At 55.6% G+C, this 20,309-nt stretch overlaps 1 protein-coding gene across 5 annotated transcripts in view; it reads left to right on the top strand.

Annotated features, from left to right (window-relative positions):
- The window catches only part of CD82 (CD82 molecule), a 53,563-nt gene extending 37,471 nt beyond the window's left edge, over positions 1 to 16,092 (top strand). For all 5 annotated transcript variants that reach the window (XM_082628830.1, XM_082628834.1, XM_082628831.1 and 2 more), the window contains 6 exons: positions 669 to 793; positions 949 to 1,023; positions 10,376 to 10,477; positions 13,903 to 14,109; positions 14,411 to 14,494; positions 14,811 to 16,092. In XM_082628830.1, the coding sequence (XP_082484956.1) occupies positions 669 to 793; positions 949 to 1,023; positions 10,376 to 10,477; positions 13,903 to 14,109; positions 14,411 to 14,494; positions 14,811 to 14,888 (671 nt within the window). In that variant the 3' untranslated portion in view covers positions 14,889 to 16,092. The remainder of the gene's footprint in view (positions 1 to 668; positions 794 to 948; positions 1,024 to 10,375; positions 10,478 to 13,902; positions 14,110 to 14,410; positions 14,495 to 14,810) is intronic.
- The last annotated feature ends 4,217 nt before the right edge of the window (positions 16,093 to 20,309 follow it).

The following is a 20,309-nucleotide window of genomic DNA, read 5'->3' as shown; positions in this document are numbered from 1 at the left end:
GAGTGTGGTGCTGGGGGTTTGCCTGTCTCCAAATCCCAGCTCTGGCCCATGCTGGTGTGCCTCTCTGAGCCTCAGTTTTCTCATCTGTGAGATGGCTGTGCTGGTACCTACTGGGTAGAGTTCTGGCAGAGGGGAGACGGCACATGTGAAGCCCCTGAGGCCTAGGGAGTGGGCGAGGGAGGCCGGCATTTGTTCACGGATGAGGAGGAAGTCAGGCCCTCAGCGTCTGTGGCCTCAGCGGAACCTTCCAGTCTGTGGTTCTTTCATTCAACAGTTATTCATACAGCACTTTGCTGTGCCAGACACAGTTCTGGGGGCGGGGGGTTCAGCAGGGACCAGAGTCCCTGCCTTCGTGCAGCTCACAGGCTTGTGGAGGCAGCAATGAGCAAGATAGGCCAGTAGAACGAGAGTCTTTTCAATGCTGGTAAGTGCTAAGGAGAAAAACTAAAGCGGGGACGGGTGGGAGGTGGGGATAGGATAGATGGGGGATGGGGTGCACATCTAGGGGAGGCAGCTTCCAAAGCTGGAGAAGGAACAGGCTTCCGGCGGGATGGCTGACCACAGTGCCCTGACCCCAAGGCAGGGATTTGGTAGCAGCCCTGCCCCGGTTTTGTACTTAATAAGGGCCAGATAGTCAGGCTGAATCGGATGCCCTTGTCCACCCGCAGAAACCTCCTCCACCTCTCTCAAGGCGGGGGCCTATGTCTTCATCGGCGTGGGGGGCTTCACCATGCTCATGGGCTTCCTGGGCTGCATTGGTGCTGTCAATGAGGTCCGCTGCCTGCTGGGGATGGTGAGTATGGTCCTCCACCACCGCCCGCCCAGCCCCCCTCATCCTGCCCAGAGGGGCCTGAGTAGAGCCCCGGCCCAGCCTGGGTGAGGGCGTCTGAGGCGCGTAGGACTTGGGGGGAGCCCCCAGCTGACTCTGTGCCTGCTCTGTGTTCCCAGTACTTTGCCTTCCTCCTCCTGATTCTCATCGCCCAGGTGACTGCTGGGGTCTTATTCTACTTCAACATGGGCAAGGTAAGCACCCCCCTCGTCCCCACCCCCCCGACCTGGGCTGGACCAGCCACGCGGGGTCGGGGGCAGGGTTGGCCTGGGGATGGGGGCTAGACAAGAGGCCTCTTAGTTGTCACAGAGAAACCCCTAGGTGGGGAATTTCCTGGCGGTGCAGTGGTTAGGACTCCGCACTTTCACGGCCAGGGGTGCGGGTTCAATCCCTGGTCAGGGAACTAGGATCCCGCAAGCCATGCATTGCAGCTGAAAAAAGAAAAACCGGAAACCCATAGGTGCCAAGTCAGCCTCCCAGGCTTCCAGCTCCCTGTGGTCACAAGGCAGAACGTTAGAGGAGAGGACAGTACAGGTCGGTGGAGTCGCTGCTGGGCCCAAATCTTGGCTCCATCCCACCACTTTCTAGCTGTGTGGCCGTGGGCAAGCTGCTTTCCTCTCTGTGCCTGTTTCACCTTCTGTAAACTGGAGACATTAATAAATTTAACTCTCAGGGTTTCTGTGATGATTCAGTGAGATGATCTTTATCTAAGCAAAACACTTAGCACAGTTCTCGGTACCTCATCCACAGATGAGGCCCAGGGAGGAGACTGTCAATAAAAACATTATTCCCTCGGGCTTCCCTGGTGGCGCAGTGGTTGGGAGTCCGCCTGCCAATGCAGGGGACACGGGTTCGTGCCCCGGTCCGGGAAGATCCCACATGCCGCGGAGCGGCTGGGCCCGTGAGCCATGGCCGCTGAGCCTGCGCGTCCGGAGCCTGTGCTCTGCGACGGGAGAGGCCGCAACAGTGAGAGGCCCGCGTACCGCAAAAAAACCCAAAAAAACAAACAAAAAAAACCCATTATTCCCGTGTCAGAGGCAAGACAGTCAGCGTTGAGGAATAAAAAATCAGACATACTGGGGCTTCAACTCTAAGGACATTTGTTGTTGACTTAACCAGAAGTCAGGTTTGGAAGCTCAGAGGCCCTGGTTCTGGCTGCCTGTTCAGCATCCTCATTGTGACGGCTTTCCTTCATATTGCCACTCACCTCATGGCCGCAAGATGGCTGCCACAGCACCAGGTACAACATCTGTGCTGCTGTGGCCTGAAGGAAGGGAGTGGGGTAGTGCCAGCCATGGCCTCCCCTTTTATCAGAAAAGCAAGCCTCCCAACAGTCTCCCCCAGTCTGGGTTATTAACACACCCCTATCTTCAAGGGAGGCTGAGAAAGTGAGTATCCAGCCTTCAGGCTCTAAAGACAGAGACATAAGAGAGAAGGGAGCTGGTGATGGCTGTTGGGCCTGCCAGTCGATTGTGGCTGTCACAGTTATCATTGTGGAGCACCTACTCCGTGCACATGGTATTTTCTAGAAGCTTTATATACATTGTCTCGTCCTCCCAGCAGCTCTGCCGTGTAAGTGTCACGTGGACGGGCAGAGAAGCAGATGCCCAGAGAGATGAGTAACAATGACAGCATCAGAAGTAGTGACGATAACCCCTCATCCCTAATCCCTGTTCGGCTCACACCACATCCTGGGCACAGTGTTAGCCACTTTACGTTCCTTCTTTCCCTGAGCCTCACCTCCTCATCCTACAGGTGAGGGGTGAGGGCACACAGTGGTCAGTGGCCAGGCCAGGTGAGAGCCCAAGCTCCCTGAGGCCAGTCGGAGTTCACCCATGGCTCAGCTGAGGCTGGGACCCTGCCTTCCTCCAGGGCTACAGTTCTTGTCCACTGACTGGGCTGGCAGAGCCAGCAGCCAGGTGATCTCCTACATTTTACCACTTGAAGGTCAAGTTGCCACAGATCTCTCTTGGAAGGAAGCTGAGAAAACATTACAGCAACGTCAACAACTAATGCTTAATAGAATTTAGAACAAGCCTGGCACTAAACGCTTTGCATATACTGCATTTAATTATTCGTTCCTCACAGCAAGCCTTGGAGGTCATGGGTATGAATACCCTCATTTTCAGATGTGGAAGCTGAGGCACAGAGAGGTTAAGTCACTGGGCCAAAGGTCACACGGCTAGTAAGTGGCAAAGCCAGGATTTGAACCCTGGCAGCCTGGCTTCTGGGTTCATGCTGGTGAATTTTTCATTATAGTGGTTCCTACCTGAATCTGCTTTACTTATTTATAATCCACCCAGCCTGTTTCCCAGGAGAATTGGAGCTGGCTTCCAACATAGGCATAGAGCAACTAAAATCAGTATGAGAAAGATCCGAATGCACACTGAGACAGAAGAAGACCATTGTTCCTGAAGCTAGGGGACAGCATACCCACAGCAGCTGAGAGCTAACTTGAACACTGAGCTTCCTGGCAGCCAAGGCAAAAGGGGAAATAGCAGTTTAGTAGATGAAAGGAAGTTTGCTTGGTGCCAGACAGAAAGCCAGTGTTTAGGGAAGGGAAACTACTTTTCCAGTGCAAGGACTATGGGATTAGGTCTTCATTTCCACCCTGTGGCACCTGGGGCTTCTCTGGGACCCAGTCAGTGGTACATTACAAAGAGAGTGGTTAAGAACTGGGCCCCAGTGAGCGGGTTCCTGTGACTCAGAAGCTGGTCAACATGGCAGGGGTGTCAGGCAGTCCACCTTTTCACCCCCGTGTTTCCCCATCTCACAGTAATAAAGACAGTGCCCATCTATGAGCACCAACCATGTCCCAGGGGCTGAGCTAGTCACTTGGCGCACGTTTTAGTTTTAAGAGCATTTTCAAGTTTAAGAAATTGAGGCCCAGAAAAACAGTGACTTTGGGCCATGGTCACACTCAGCTCAGATGCATCAGAGCAGAGATTTCCATCTCCATCCCTCCGACCCAAGGCCATGCCTTCCTCTACTCCATGCTCCTCCCCTCGAGCTGGTATAATCTGCCTGGCTGCTGACAGGGAGCCATGCCTTAGAGGCGCCCCCCGGCCCCAGAGCAGGGCTTGTTTGGAGAATCAGCTCTCCCGACTCCAGTCCAGGCTGTGTCTGTCGTGGTACCTCACCGTCCCCTCCTGTGCTTCCCCGCAACCCCCAGGCTCCACACCTCACACCTCCCGCCCCCAGCCCCAGCTGGCCTCACCTTGGCCCACCTCCTTTTCTGGAAAGCAGGGGGAAATTTCCTGGCTTTGCTGGGGAAGTTCTGGCGCCACTCGATCGCCCGAGTTGGAATGAATGCTTTATTTTTTCTTTCCTAGCGCATTGTAAATCCCAGTGGAAGACTAAACATGCCCTGGTGGTGTTTATTCCTGCAGATGAGGCCCAGTTGGGGAGGTGGGACTTGCATGAGCCTGAAGGAAACAGGCTTTCTGGAAGGCGATGGGTCCAATCTTCCTTCTCTCTCCAGGCCTCCTGGGCAGGTGGGAGGGACTGAGCCTCTGGGCTCTCCCTGAGGTGGTCTCCAGGGCCGCCATCTGTCCTTCCTCCCAGCAGCCACTGTTCCCAGGGCAGCAACAAGGGAGTCTGGGTGCCTTGGGCAAAGCACAGGCCTTCCAAGCCGTGGGTTCTGCGTCTGTCAATGGAGGAGAAGAGACCTAGCTGGCCCCCACCCCTGCCAGGGTTGCAGGGAACCCAGACTGCGAGGCTCGTAGAAAATACAGAGTGGTGGCCCAGGGCCTGGACCCCAGCACCAAACTGCCCATGCTGGAGCCCTGCTCTGACACCCTCGGCAAGTTACTCAACCTCTCTCTGTGCCTCAGTTCCCTCCTCTGTCAAATGGCAGTAATCCTACAGGTCTGCTCTCACTTATCTGCGATTCCAAAGTCCAAAAAAACACTTTGAAAAACAAAAATACCATTTGCAACTCATTTGGTGGCAAAATGGAACCTGAACGGAAATGAGCTTGTTGATGGCCATGGTTTACCCCCTTTAGGTGCCCCTTGGGAAATATGAATGGGAGAGGTTGTCGGGGGCGGGGTGACACATAGCTCCCAGCTCTTCCTAAAATCTGAACGTTTCTCAGTGCCAGAGCCCACTGGCCCCAAAGGCCACCTGATAGCGTGGTGGCAAGTATGGAGAGCATTGACAGACAGGAAGGGCATAGTGTCCGCCTGGTGCAGAGCAGATGTTTGCTGGCGTCGTTGCAAGAGTGTATTATTACTGTCACCATTACTAACTTCACTAGTGCCTAGTAAGGGCCCAGTAAACGGCAGCTGTTCCTGTTGTCACCAGTATTAATATTCGTATTAACAAGGGCTGTGGGAACCAGGATTTAGGTGTGGAGTTAAGATTCCTCTGGCTGTTTCTTCATCTGATCATTATCTAGCCCCGTTTAGTGGGAAAAGGACAGGTCTGGGATTCAGGGCCCTGTGTTCTGGTGGGGGGTGGGGCGCTCTGCCGCTATTTGCTGTGTGACCTTGGACATGTTACCCAGCCTCTCTGAGCCTCAGGTGACCTCTTGGGCCATTCCCAGCTCTGCCACTCTGGGATTCTGACTTGTTCTCTCCAGGCAGTGAAGGGTGGGAGGTCTGTGAGGAAGGAGGTGAACTTGTAACTGTTTCCCAGGATGTGCTGGGAGCTGGGTTTGGTGCCCTCACGCAGGCTGCACCACTGACCTGCACGTGTGAGACCGCTGAGGCTCTGAAAGGTTATGTCAGGGGCTTGTGCAGAAGGTCTGAGGGCTGAGAGCGTGGAGGGAAGGGGCTCGCAGGGTCTGGGTGGGAGCCGGGGGGTGGGGGTGGTGACCTTGGCTGGGCTGGACTGCTGTGTGCTCCCCAGAGAGGGTGGCCAGCCAGGAGAACTATGATTCCCTCCCTCCTCCTTCCCTCTCCCACCTAAGAAGCCCAAAGTAGCCAAATAGCCATGCGCGTAAGGACTGAGCGCACACGTGGTAAAACGTGTTCCTTGAGGACAGTGCCGCTCTGTGAGACATCTGAGATGTCTGTTTCCCTGCGGTGGAAGCTTCCTGACCCACTAGCTTGGGTTTCTACTGCCATAGGGAGGCAGCTGGAGCCAGGACAGGGGGAGGCGATGGTGATCTTTCTCTTCCCTTTTGGGAAGGGGGGAAGAAGGCGTCCAGGCTGTCCTTCTGGAAAGGAATGTGGAGAGCAATGGGCGGAGACTCTTAAGCAGCTGCGTGCCTGGCTCCCATAGCTGACTCAGGCCCCACCTTCAGGGCGCCTATGGGGGCAGGGCCGGGAGCACACGATGTGGTCCTCCTGCTGAAATCTGGGGTAGCTGGTTATGTAGATTGCAGCCGGACCCTCAGAAAAGACTTGGATGGTCACTAAAAGTAAACATGCCACCCCCTCCACATTCACCAGGGCAAAGGGTCCTCATTTCTTGCCAGGATCCCAGGATGAAGCCTCAAAGCATTGGCAACACATTCTGTGGGAAACCGGGGAGGGGACAGGAAGGTGTGGGTCCCTTACATTGCATGGGGGCACCTCATTGTAAGAGGCAATTTGACACATTAGAGCATGGAGAGAGGGCTGAACACCATCCCAAAGAGCCATCAGAGGAGCCTGGAGACTTACCCTGGGGAGGAGGGGGTAAAGGGAGACGTGGTTGAGTCTCAAATATCTGAATGACGTTTGTCCTGGGAGAGAACAATTTGATTTGTTTTCTGTGGTCCCAGCTGGGACTTGCAAGGGAGAGGGAGGATAAAAACGAATGGGTAGAAGTCATTTAGGCTCAACTTAAAGTGAATTGCTTGTATCAAGAGCCTCCCCAACCTGCAATGTGCTATTTTGTGTGGTACTGAGGTCCCCATCACAGGGAGCATTTAAGCAGAGCCTGGAAAAGTATGGGGAGGATTCTTACATTTGGATGATACGTTGGACTCAAAGGTGTCTTCTATTTCTATCTCTCTGAGAAAAGTCACACTACAAGGTGACATAAAAGCACAGCCTGGGGTTGGGGGGGAGAGAGTCATGCCAGAGGATGGCAGGATCTCAGGCCAGGTGGAGATGGTGGGTGGCTTGCTATGATTAGAATCTCAGGGTTCCAGAGCTGCATATGGCAGGTTATGGTCATATCTCGTCTGCTTGCCGGCTGTCTAATCTTGGGAAGTTGTTCTCACTCCCTGAGCCTTGGTTTTCTCTTCTGGGAAGTGGGGAGGATGGTATTGGGCAAGACCAGGGCTGGCTTCCTGGGTGTGTACCCTGAGCAGCCACACAGTGTCCCACACTTAGAAGGGCCCCGTGCTTGGTTTGATGTCTTGAAATTCGTAATCACTTTGAAATAAGGAGTGCTGCATTTTCATTTTGCACTGGGTTGTAAGTTATGAGCCCATTCCTGGGCAAGACTCTTTATTACATGTGAAAGTAACCCAGATCTGGCCAGATCTGACTTCAGGCTCAGCTGGATCCAGGTTTCTGAAGGCTGCCACCAAGACTGTCCCTCTCCATCCTCAACCCTGCTCTCCTCCGTTGGCTCCCTCCTCAGGCCAGCTATCCCCAGTGGCTCTTGGGGTGGCCACCAACAGCTCAGGCCCTCATCCCACCAGATTAGCGGAAATAGAGGGCCATGTGTGTGACCTCGGTTCACATGCCCATCCCTAGACCGCTTGCTGTGGTCAGGGTGTGGAAGGCACTAAGTGGCAGCCTGGGTCTTTGCCCATGGCAGCAAGGGGGCAGGGCTTCCCAGCCCCATGGAGGGATTGAGGGGTGCTTACTGCTAAGCAAGGGAACTGCTGTTTCAAGAAGGGAGAGTAGCCGTGGGGCAGGCAGAAACCACAGAGAGGCTGCTGCAGGGATGAAGTGAGATGGTGAGTGTCTTCTCAGTCTCCCTCTCTGCTCCTTCTTGTCTCAGGAATGGCCTGGTTGCCAGGGTAACTTCCCTGGGCTCCTGACACCGCCTCTTGGGCATTGGCTTCAGCTCCAAGCTGAACCAGCCCCTGCAGCCATGGTCCCCGTGGCCCAGTTGTGTCCCTCAGCCCCATTCTGGGCTGGAGGTTGGATGTGGTGTTTCCATGGAAACCACCCAGCCTCAGTGGAAATCACCCAGCTTCCATGACCTTCTCATTTCTGGGGCCTGAAACAGGGAAGTCTGTACTGCTGCGGGTATAAATAGAGCCCAGGTCGGTGGGGGAGGGTGGGTGGGAGGATGTGGGGAGATGGCTGTCTATGCACATGCCTTTGGGGACCCCCTCCTTTCCATGCCTCAGGGATCATCTGCTCACCGGGGAGTCGAGGTGGAGCAGAGACAGTGGGGGCAAAAAGACTGAGATTCTGCAGGCAGACAGCCCCTGCTGTGTGACATGGGCAAACAACTGAGCTTCTCTGGGCCCTCCTTAAAACTGCTCTGACCTGCTGCACGGTACGGCCGTGTGGTTTAAATGCCGATAGAGCTTAATGCGTAAAAACTTGGGTTCCGGAATCAGACAAGCCTGGGTCCAAACCCCAGCTCTTCACATGTTGGCTTTGAGTCCTTGGGCAAGTTAATTAACCTCTCTGGGCCTCGTTTTCTGCATCTCCGTAATGAGGGAACGAGGTCAGTACCTGGGCCATAGGTCTGCTCAGAGGATTCAAGTGAAACACTGCATTAAAAGTCCTTAGCACGGGCTTCCCTGGTGGCGCAGTGGTTGAGAGTCCACCTGCCGATGCAGGGGACACGGGTTCATGCCCCGGTCCGGGAGGATCCCGCGTGCCGCGGAGCGGCTGGGCCCGTGAGCCGTGGCCGTTGAGCCTGCGCATCCGGAGTTTGTGCTCCGCAGCCGCAGAGGCCACAACAGTGAGAGGCCCGCGTACCGCAAAAAAAAAAAAGTCCTTAGCAGGTGCTGGTAATAAGAAGCATTTGATCAAAGTTAGCTGCCACTGTTGTTGTGATAAGTTACTGACAGGCAAGCTTTGCAAATCGTAGAGCTCCGTGTGAGTGATATCAAAGAAGTATTGATGCTTCGCTAAGAGTTTTATGGAAAGGGAGAGGGGCAGAGAGCAGCTCCAGAGGGTGGGGCTGCCTGGGGGTGGGGCTGGTCTCGCAGGGTTGGTGAAGGGAGTGGGGCGGGGAGCCAGGCCCGCAGCTCAAAGGTCGGTCTGGAGGATGTGGGTTCTCTGAGCGCTGCATTCGTGAGGAACTGGCGGAAGCCCTGTTCACGGGCTTCTGAGCCAGGCTCTGAAAGCCCCCGCCTGGAGGCACCTGTCCCATCTCCCCAATTCCTCTTTCTCAGCAGCAGAGGACCAGGTGCGGGGCTGTCCCTTCGGTGCCCCTACCCCTCTCAGGCACCTCGCCCCAGGGTTCTGCAGGGACAGCAGGTGACCATGACCAGCCTGTCCCTGCTGGGGCACCTGGGGAGGCCCCTGGGCAAAGTCGGCAGGTGGGGCCCGGCCTCTGGGCCGAGGGAAGCATGTCCGCAGCTCTTAGGCTGGTTTCGGGTTTGCCTCCCTTGCACAGCTGACTTGCTCCTGAAAAGCTGCCATGGTAAGATCCTCTATTCAGAGCCCCAGTAAGAGGCCTTGGGGGCTGAAGCCCTTTGATCCCTGCACCCCTCGCCTGCCTTCACTGTAAATGACTGTTTTCTCTGTGGGGTTAGTGAAAAGCAGGTGCTTCTCTCTTCCTCCATGGGGGGCCCTGGAGTCCCAGCACAGGCGGGATGCGAACTTTGTGGGGCCCTGGTGTGGGGCAGGTGGCGGGGTTACACATGCGTCCCTTATCCGTGCTCGCCACACACATACTCTGGCCAGGCTGGGTCAGACCCAGTCCCTGCCCCCGCAGAGCTGATGTTCCAGTCGGGGAGAGAGACCATAAATCCTGGAGACAGAGGAGCAGGTAATGACGAGACTATGAAGAAAAATATATCATGCTTCCCCTTGTAGGATAAGGAGGGTCTTGGAAGAGATAGAGAAGGGCTGACATTTTCTGGGTGGTCCAGGAAGGCCTTTCTGAGGAGGTGCCATTTGAGTAGAGCTCTAAAGAAAGTGGAAGAGTCAGCTACATTCATATTTGGGGAAACAGGATCCTAGGCGGAGGGGACAGCAAGTGCAAAGGCCCTGAGGCAGGAGTATGCCTCGCACAAAGACAGCAAGACCTGTGTAACTGAAATAGAGGGAGGACAAGCAGAGGAAACGAGGTCTGGAAAAAGCAGGGCCAAATGGTGTAGGGCCTTGTGGGCTGTTGAGAAGATGGTGTGTTACTCCGGAGCGTGGTGAGAGGCCCCTGGATGTTTTTTAGCAGTGACGTGGACAGATTCCCATCTAAAGGGTCATGTGCTGCTGAGTGCTGAGGAGGAGATGGTCAGGTGGGAGTTTTTGACCCTGACCACGCTGGGCTTAGCATGGTGACCAGGGGAGGAGGTACCCAGGAAGTACCAGGAAAGTGGAAATTGGTTGGAATGGGTGACGAAACGCTTTTGAGCTGTGAGTGTGTCCCCAGTGTTTGGGGGGAGTGGGGGAGAGGCAGCTTAAGCACATGTGACCAGAGGTGGGGTGCGGGTTTCAGGGACTCTGACCTCGGTCCTCACTCTCTTCTCTGCAGCTGAAGCAGGAGATGGGCAGCATCGTGACCAAGCTCATTCAGAACTACACGGATGGTCACGAGGACAGCCTTCAGGAGGCCTGGGACTACGTGCAGGCTCAGGTGAGGGGACTTGGGAGACTGGCCTCTGTGTGTCTGTGTGTCTGTGGCTGATCGTCTGTGGGCCTGGGTGTGCCTGACAGACAGAAGATATTAGCGGTTTGAGTGTCAGTGTGTGTCTGTTGGGGGCAGGGCTCCTGAGCAGCCCTGCTTCCTGCCGACCCCAGCAGTTCCTCACCCAGGGGCCCCAGGCCCTGGAGGCTGCTCCAGGGCTCACAGTGCTCCCCAGGTGGCCAGAAGCAGGAGTAGCCCTCGACCCTCTCCTCTCAAGCCGGACTGGGGCACGCTGGCAGCTCACCCCGGAGGTTAAGAAACTGGGTGCCGGGAACAGATGTATATGTACGACTGATTCACTTTGTTATAAAGCAGAAACTAATAAAAAAAAAAAAATTCAAAAAAAAAAAAAAAGAAACTGGGTGCCATGACATTCTGCAGAATGTCATGAGCATTTTGTAACATAAAAGAGTTTGGTGGTTAGCTAAAAAAGGATAACTTGTCTGGCTAACCAGTTCTCTGGAAATTTATGTGGTTACCTGGCCAGCTGTTTGCGATCAGCTGGTTAGCAAGTTCAGAATACTTGTATTTATCATAAAGGTAAGAAAGCTTAATTTTTTAAATAATGGTTGTCAGCTAAAATGTACTGCCCCAAAGAATTCCCTTGTTTCCATTTTACTTCTAGTTTAATTGGGAATGAAAATTAACTTTTATTGAAAACTTCCATACCTATTAAAATGATTATATGATTTGCTGATATAATAAGGTATGTTGTCAGATTTCTTACTATTGATTAGCCTTAAATTCCTCAAATAAAAATATTTGATCAAAAAAAAAAAAAAAAAAGAAACTGGGTGCCAGAGCTGAGATGCTGACGCAGGTCCGAGTGGAGGCTGCCTTGGGGAGGAGCCGTGGGAACCTTCAGGGGTGAAAGGAATGTTCTATTCAAATCTTGATCCAGGTGGTGGTTTTGCCAATATGGGTGGAAAAGTTCGTCAAGCTGAATTTGTACACTTTGGTGTGTGTGTGACTTCCACCTCAGTTAAAGCGAAAGAGAGAGACTGGCTGACTGACTGATGGACCGACTGACTTACTGACTGACAAAATACCAGACTAACTGACTGCTTGATAGAATGACGGACTGACTAACAGAATGACTGATGGGCTGACTGACTCACAAGCAGACCGACTGACAGAATGACTGACAAACCGGCTGACAGAATGACTGACTGATTGTCGAAACGAGTGAATGACAGACTGATGGATGAAACAACTGACGACTGACTGACTGACTGACTGACTGGGTTCCCAGCCTGCCTCGACGATGAACCAATCAGCACACACGCAAAGCGCCCTCAGTGATGGGATCCCAGCTGCCCGCCTTTGGTGGTCCCAGATGTTGTGTGCCCTTGGCCAGGAGCCGCCCTCTCCAGGCTGCAGCCTCCCCCTCTGTCACAAGAGGGCCCTGCACACAACAATCACTTAGGACCTGCCGGCACTGCCTGCCGGCTGCCTTTGGGGAGACCTGTGGGATGTGAGGGGCAGGGACAGGACAGCACGAGAAAGCCTGACACCAGGACAGCGTGGAGACTAGATGGTTCTCTGTCCCGGCAACATGGGCACGTCCATCATCTGAGCTGTGACACTTTCTGGGCTGTGTGCGTCACAGAGTTTTGGTGACACAGGGGGCCTGTGTCATCTGGAGGGCTCCAGGCGCACAGGAAGACTTTTTTCATGCCACCTTTGGTTTGATCCGCAGTGGCTGAGACCCTTTGCTAAGATTAGAGGGAGCGGGGTGTCCCAGGATGAACAAGTGTCACCCTTCAAGGAGCCTGGGGGCAGAGGCGGGTCCCTGGGGAGGTGATGAGCACCCCGTCATGGGAGGTGGTGGACTGACTTGGGGATTCCTGCAGTTCGCAGGGCCTCTAGGTGATTTGATGTCTGTCAGATGCTGCTTGGGATGGTGGTAAGAAAACAGACGGTGAGTCAGGCTCCCAGAGCTGAAATACAAAACTCAGCTACTTCCTGGCCAGGCCTTCTCTGAGCCTGTTTCCTCATGTATAAAACGGGGCTGTTGACCCATGCTCACGTGAGATGAGTTTATAAAGCCCGAGGCACTTATCATGTGGCATGTGGGTGGTGATGTTTAATCATCATGCACAACCACTGAGACACAGGGGGCGTTGGTGCAGGGGGTCCTGGTGAGCGGGGCTCTGCCTGGTGCAGTCGAAGGACCAAGGAAAGCTGCCTCATTTTGCTTGGGTATGGGAGGGCCTGTGGGTGCCCCTCAGAGGTTTGAGGTGCCAGCCTTTCTTGCTGGAGAGGAGGCAGCCAGGCACCTGCAACATAAAAAATAAATCCTAGACTAGAAACTGCCTGGAGCCGGAGAACGCCTGAGCGTGCCTGGCACGCCCTCTGCTGGCCACCGGGCTGCTGGTCAGGGACTTCCCACCTGAGATAGGAAGGAAGCAGGTGGGGAAGTGACCTCGTGCTGGGCAAGGTGGCACACAGCTCTCCCATGCTAGCCTTTCAGCCTCCCGGGGGCGCTAGCAGAGTGGCTGTCATCACCCCATTCTCCGGTGAGGAAACCGAGGCTCAGGGCAGGGCCAGAAATTGAAAGGGCCCTCCCCCGACTCTGCTCTGCCTTCCTGGCCTGGCACAGGCTTAGTCCCTGAGGTCCCAGTCCTGTCGGGAATTCAAGCCCACATGTGATCTGAAGCCTCTCGGGGTCCTCTTCATGAACCCCATGGAGCCCAGAAAGTCTTTCTTTGCCTCAGGAACTAGAGCATTTTCTCCTCTAAAAAGGCAGATGTACCGTGTCTCCCCTTTCACTCTGGCAACCAGTAAGCTCAGAGCCAAACCTCAGCTCCAGCATGTTCTCAGAGCCTAACAGTGGAACTGGCCTTACCTGGGCGAGTACTGTGCTCTCCATCCTGGGCTGGATGCCTTGCCTGCCTCGTCTCATTTAGTCCTTATAACAGACCGAGTTAGGAACCTTTGTTCCCTCCATTTTGCAGATGGGGAAGTTGAGGTCAGCACTTTGATCAGAGTTGAGTAGCTGGTAGGTGGCAGAAATGGGATTTGAACCCGGTAGCCTGACTCCAGCCCCCATACTCTTAGCCGTATGCCATCTGCCCTCCTCACGTCCCGTATACCTTGACCATCTCCTTTCAACTTGACCATCCCTCCTGCTCTGCTTTATATTTTTGCTGATTTTGTTTCCTGCTGTTTTCATAGTTTATGGTATATCCTGAGAACCCCTTTAAATTCCTTGTGGCTCACAAATGCCAAAGTGAAACCTAAACTCTAATCCTGGTGGTTTGGCTGAGACCGGGGTTTGGGGGAGCTGGAAGAGGCAGATCGGAGCTCCTGTCCAGGGAGACCCCGGTTGAGTGGGCGATGGGCTCGAACAGCCTGTCCCCTTCTCTGCGCAGGTGCAGTGCTGCGGCTGGGTCAGCTTCTACAACTGGACGGAAAACGCCGAGCTCATGAATCGCACCAATACCACCTACCCCTGTTCCTGCGAGAAAAAGAGCAAGAATGAAAGCAGCATTTTGCCGCAGATGGGCTTCTGCGAGGCCCCCGCTGGCAATAGGACCCAGAGCAGCAACGACCCCGATGACTGGCCTGTGTACAAGGAGGTGCGTGGTTGGCTGTCGGCTAGGGCTGGGCTCGGCACAGTGGCTTCAGACCCTCAGTCCCCCTGGCTCGCCTGGCCTGTTGCTCCATCGACCTTTCTTCACTGAGCTGTTCCTGCCTTTGATTCATTTGTTTGCTTGTCATGTGCACCTTCATCTATGTATTCATCAATGTATCCATTCAAGGAACACCCAGACCCCTCTCTGCCGGCCCTCCAGGCTGGGGGTGGCCCCTGCAGGTGATTCTGAGTGCGGCGTGAAGCGGCCCATCGTGGGGTGACGTGGCTGTGTTCTCCGCTTGTAGGGCTGCATGGAGAAGGTTCAGGCCTGGCTGCAGGAGAACCTGGGCATCATCCTTGGCGTGTGTGTGGGCGTCGCTGTCATCGAGGTCTGGGTCCCATCCCCTTCAACCCTCCCCATGCTGCCCTCCCAGATCGTCCCTGCTCTGCAGACGTCCGGTGCGGGGAGGGGCGGGTTGAGGCTCAGCAGCTTCTAGAGGTCCTGCGGCTAGCCTGGCCTGACCACTGCCCCTCACCGGCCCCTCTGCCGCCTGAATTACAGGCTGGTCCTGAGGCTCTAGTTGAGGGTCAGCTTCATCCAGGTCAAGTCCCGTGTGTTGACCCGGACAGCGGGATGCTGCTCTGGGGCCTCTGGGGACCCGGGCAGCCCTGCCTGACTCTGACTCTCGCCCTCTCCCTCGACAGCTCCTGGGGATGCTCCTCTCCATGTTCTTGTGCCGGCACGTCCATTCCGAAGACTACAGCAAGGTCCCCAAGTACTGAAGCGGCCGCTGTCCCCGCCTCCCTGCCTGTCCCCCAACCTCAGGGCTCCTATGGGTCTCCCTGGCTCCCCCTCCAGGCCTGCCTCCCACCTCACTGCCAACACCCCTTGTCCGTCCTGTGCTGGCTGGAAGTGGGGGGCATCCTGGGTCCTGGACCCCTCTCCTTTGATTTTCTGCCGCCAGCCTTAAGCCCCAGCTCTTCTGTGGCTCCTCCACTCACTGTCTGCCAGGGTTGTCTTAGCAATTCCGAGAAAACTCTCCCTGCACAGGTGGGCTGGGTTTCTACCTGCCTTGGGGGCTGTGTATATTGTACGGGAGAAAGTGTATTAAAAACTTGGGGTGGGGTGGATAAGGCACCCTGGGCTGTCAGGTGACTGCCCACTGCGTGGGTCAACTTTGTTTCCACTACGATGCTTCTGTCCTCGGTTTTCACATTTTCGTTGAGGTAACGGGAGAGGGGGGCTTTACCTGACATGAGGAGCAGCACCCCTTCCCCAGCCTGAGCCAGCCCCACCCAGGCAGCTCAGATCAGTCTGGGCCGTGCTGTGGGAACAGTGCCTAAGTGAGCTGGGCTGGAGTGGGGCTGCCTGGGCCAGAGGGTCTGGACTGGCCCTGGGCCGCTTAGGGAATCAGAGAGGTGAACCCTCTGGGTGTGGCACAGAGCTGGCCCTGCATTCTCCAGGACCCTGAGCTGTCCAGGGAAGCTAGAGGATGCTTTTTCCTGTCCCCTGTCCCCCGGGGAACGGGTGGGTAAGGCTGTGCCTTGTAGGGGAGTGGGGAGGGGCCCTGTGTACAGTTCTGTAAAACATAGATGACTGATTATTAAAGAGGATTTGTAACAATCCAGCCTGCCATGGTGGGGATGCTGCTTCCCTGGGTTGGGGGAGGACCAAAGGGGAGAGGTAATGTTAACAGAGTGGCTGGGTCTGAAGGAGAGAGTTGTGGGCGCCTCACTGCTGTCTCCAGGGCCCGGGGCCCTTTTGGGGCATCTCTGGTCCCCTGTTCAAGCTGGGACCATGAGAAGAGTGATGCCTGGCTCTTGTCCATTTGCCTGGCTGCCGGCGTGGCTGGAGTTTGATTTGTGTGTTCAAACAGGTGTAGATGGTACCCCTAGGTTCCGGCCTCCGAGACCAGGGTACAGTTGCCCCTGGGCTAGCCGCGGGGGTGCATCAGTGAAGCCACAGAATAAACTCCGCCTCTTTCTAGAGCATCTGTTTTTCACAAAGGAAGGAAACATTTTCATATTAAAGAAATGTGATGGAGTAAGATGTGCACAGTTCGGGAGGTTTTTAAAGATGCAAGGTGAGACTTTAAAGAAAGCTCTTACTTGTGCACAGGGGTGAGCCCCAGCACACCCCCTGCCCAGCATCACGAAGCCCAGAGGAGGGGTTCAGACGCTCTGCCATCACGGCGGCTTTAGGACATAGGATGGAGGAAGTTCCCTGGGGTGGAGGGGGGCGGTGTGGTGGGTAGGGAAGGCTGGGAGAACGGCCAGTCTAGGGTGGCACTTGCTCTGCCATCTCCTCCTCTCCAACTTCTCCGGGGCCCTGGAGGCAGAGGAAGGGGCCGGCGGGGGACTTGCCTCCCTAAAGTGGGGCGAGAAGGGTGGTAGAGGTGTTTCAGCGGGACCCACCAGGTGGCGCTGCTGCCCCAGCTTTGGAGCTGGTGGAACCCAGAGTTGTTGCCAGGTCACTCCAGGTGCTTCACCAGCTCCAGGCCTGTGGGTCTCTCAGTCGGGTGGGTTGGTTAAAGTGCAGATTCCAGGGCTCAGCAGATCTGGGCTGGGGAGAAAGAAACTGTATCTTTAGCAGCCCTCCAAGGTAATTCCTGAATCAAGTTGCTTTAGTTTCTCAGGCTCTGAAAAGATGTAGCTACAGATGCTCCCCAAAGAGAGATGGGCTGGAGGGTGAACCTGGGAAAGATAGCCCTTGTCTATACAGGAAGGAGGGAGGGGGTACACCTTAGAGACAGTCTAATTCTTGATCTGAACCCAGTTAATTTCTTGCAAGAGGCTTTCTGCCGCTAAAATCCAGGGCAAACCCGCTTTCGGGCCTGTGGGAGATGCCGGGCACAGCCCTGGGCTGAAAAAACCTTAAACTCCGAGGGGCTGTTCACCGCAGTCAGGGACTCTCCCTGGAACTCTTACCAAGCTCAGAGGGCTGAGGGCTCTGAGTGAAGCTGTTCCAGCTTATTTTATTTATAATCTGCCTCATTCCACAAAGGAAGTACATCAAATAAAATATAAAAACTTAGAGAAAAGTACATTTATGAGGAAGTATAGACTTGGGTGAAATAAACACAAGTTTATTTGATTTGCCCAACCTGTTGATGGTAAATGCACAGTGAGGGGCTGCAGGAGGTGGGAGCGGAGGAGCCCGGGGCCCTGTAGGCAGTGGCGGGAGAGTCTAGGTGCCCAGATGGCAGCGCTTTCCTGCCCTTCAGTGATGCCTGCGGATGGGGCCCCTAGTGGGACACCTGGAAAAGTAGGTGTGAGGGTGTTGGGTGTTGCAGACAGGGGTCTCTGCCCGGGCGCTTTCTCCTTTCTCAGGATCCATCAGGACCCAGGAGTTGGGGACGACACCAGGGTGGGGCTAGCAATCAGATGAGCACAAGGAAACCTCGGGCCCCTTTCTTCCCCATGCACAGCTCTCCTCCACCCTCCTCGTCCTGGGTGGAAGAATGGGGGAGCCAGGATGGTCCAGGAAGCCCAGAGCCCCTTCCCCAAAAAGCAACAGCAGATGTTAGCTGGCTGAGAACACAGCGTGAAATCTGGGTGGGTCAGGCCCCGATGCCTGGGGCTCTGGGGCTGAGGCTGGGAGTCTCAAGAAGGTGGGGGGCAAGCGAGACCTGAGGTAACTCCTGTCCCGGCCACCTGCTGACCTCCGACCTAAATGGGACCTTGGCTACCTCCCTCTCGAGTGGGTGAAGGGGAGGGATGGGGGAGTATAGAAGGTTCTACCTGGCCTCTCCTCACGGGCCCTGTGCCACAGAGAGTAGGAATGGGTTCAAAACTGTGCCCGAAAATATTTTAGAGAAGACAGAGAAGATGTCATAAGTGATTAGGGGGTGGGCTAAATCCCAGAGCCGGCTTCTTCTGGCATGCCCACCTCCTGAGGCACGTGCTGGCCTGGCAGCTGGAAAGTGCCAGAACCAGGACTGGAACGGCATGGAGCGGACTCTAAGGACATCCTCCTGCCTCCACAGCCTCCCTCTGCCCCAGATTTCCTGGGATGACCCCAGGGTTGTGTTGTGAAACCTGGTCACCATCGCTCTGAGCCTGCTGGCCGCTCACTCCTACCTCCTGGGAGGACCGAGTTTCTCCACCCGCTTTTGCCCCAGGCCTGTGAAATTCCACAGGGAGGTGCTGTGGACTGGCTTCTCTAATTTCCAGCTGGCCCCGAGAGCCGGTCATGTGTCCACAGGGGCCTAGGGCCTCCAGCCTCTGACCTCCCTCCCTGGCGGCTGGGCCAGCTGAGCTGCTGCCAGGCCTTCTGTGGGGCGGGGCCAACCCCGGGCCGCTGTCTGTCCCACCAAGGTCCAGGCCAGGGCACATGCCATTCTGAGGACTGGCCAAGGGTCCCACGGTGCCTGGCTGCTGAGCCCCTGGGGCCAGGCAGGAGGCCTAGGTGGGTGCCAGCTTGCTCTCTGGGTTTTAGGGGAGCCAATGGCAGTGCCCAGGAAGTGTCCAGGAGGCTGGACTTCAGAGGAGCTGTGTGGCATGGACACTGACCAATGGGAATGGAAGCCACACTTGAGCTGGAATAGGGTCCTTCTGTGTGGATTGGTGGGCGGTGCAGGGCCACCTAGGGGCTGGCCTGGGGGGATTCTCATCCACCAGTAGAGAACTATTTCCGTGTTTTAATAACTGGCATGGCTGTATGGGTGAGTACTGCTGGAGGTCACCCCTGTGTGCACGCGTGCGTGCACACACACACACACACAGGGGCCCTGAAACCCCCTGAGCTCAGTCCATTCCCGGCTGGGAAGACTCCCAGCTCTTCTCTGCTCAGACTAAGCTGTGGGTGGCCAGCCAGTGGTAGGCAGGAAAGGCCAAATGTCTGCCAGCCTGGAACATTCCAGAACAGGCAGAGCAACCCACCACCGACCCCGATCCTGCCTGTTTCAGGGCAGAGCCTCCTCCAGGCCCTGCCCTGGGGTCTTCCAGGTGAGCAAGTCCCCCAGGCCAAGGAGCAGTGAAGGGGGTCACCGTGACACTGGAGTGGCCAGCCACCAGCACTTGTTGTGGGCCAGGACTGCCACCACCTCCTTCCCCTGCAGAGGGACAGAGACCTAAGTTACCACACTGCCTCAGGGAAAATAGCTCGCTGCTCCCTGGGGTCTTTGGAACCTGTGGGCTAAGGCTCATTCATTCATTCATTCATTTATTCATGCCAGGAATACTTAATGGCCACCTGCTATGTGCCAGGCACTGTTCTAGGCTCTTGATAACACGGCTGTGAAGACACTTACATGGCACTTGTGTTCTGGTGAATGTAGGGAGTCTTGTACACTCACCTGCACACACCTACATGTGCACGCACACAACCGCCAGCTGCTGACAGCGTGGTCCCTGCTGAGTGTTGCTTGGGACCCCTGGGGCCCATCCAAAGGCCTCTGGCATCCTGTGGAAGGAAGTAGAATAATGAACAGCGAGTGGAACAAACAGGAAAGGGGGTGGAAGGCCCATCACTCAGCCCCCTCCGCTCCAGTCACACTCCACACGAGTCAGCCATTCCCCTGGCCACCCCCTTTCCAGCCGAAACCAAATAAAATCAAAACACCTCCTGGTCCTGGGGGTGATGGGCCCAGTGACTTCACCTCTCTTAGTCTCATCTGTGAAATGGGGACTATAATTCCTAACTCCCAAGGTTATCGTGGGAATCAAATGATGTACAAAATGAGCTACTTCCCGTGCCGCCTATTCCCATGACTGTCCTTGGCCTCAGTGGGATTCTTCATCCCCTTGGGGTGGGCCTCCTTGGACCGGAACGGGCAGGTTGGAGCCTCCAGCTCAGGAACTGCTGGTTGGTCCAAGAGGCTGCTGCCAGCAGGAAGGAATCTGTGTCCAGGCCCCTGCCCGGTGGGGCGGAGCCTCCCAGCTTCTGGGGAAGGTGCAGCGGGTAGGAGGGGCCGCTAGAGGGCAGTGAGCTATGAGCACCCCCCACCCCAGCTGCCCCCTCTGAAGTCACTTCCCCAGCACCTGCCTTCTGGGCTGGGGGGATGTCAGGCCCAGAGCCAAGCTCCCTGCTCGCTCACTATTACCTCAGATGCCTCAAGCAGCGCCCTCTGGAAACAGGAGTGGGCTTCCTGCAGGATGCTGGGGGTGTAGGGGCATCGGCAGGAACAGCTGCAAATACAGAGGGGCTGGCGCGAGGGAAGGATGCAAGGTGGGAGCTGAAGAGGCCCCAGCAGCCTCCAGGGG

This window comes from Mesoplodon mirus, assembly GCF_964341445.2.
Source record: "Mesoplodon mirus genome assembly, chromosome: 7".
NCBI lineage: Eukaryota > Metazoa > Chordata > Mammalia > Artiodactyla > Ziphiidae > Mesoplodon > Mesoplodon mirus.
This window is presented reverse-complemented; position numbering and strand designations above follow the sequence as displayed.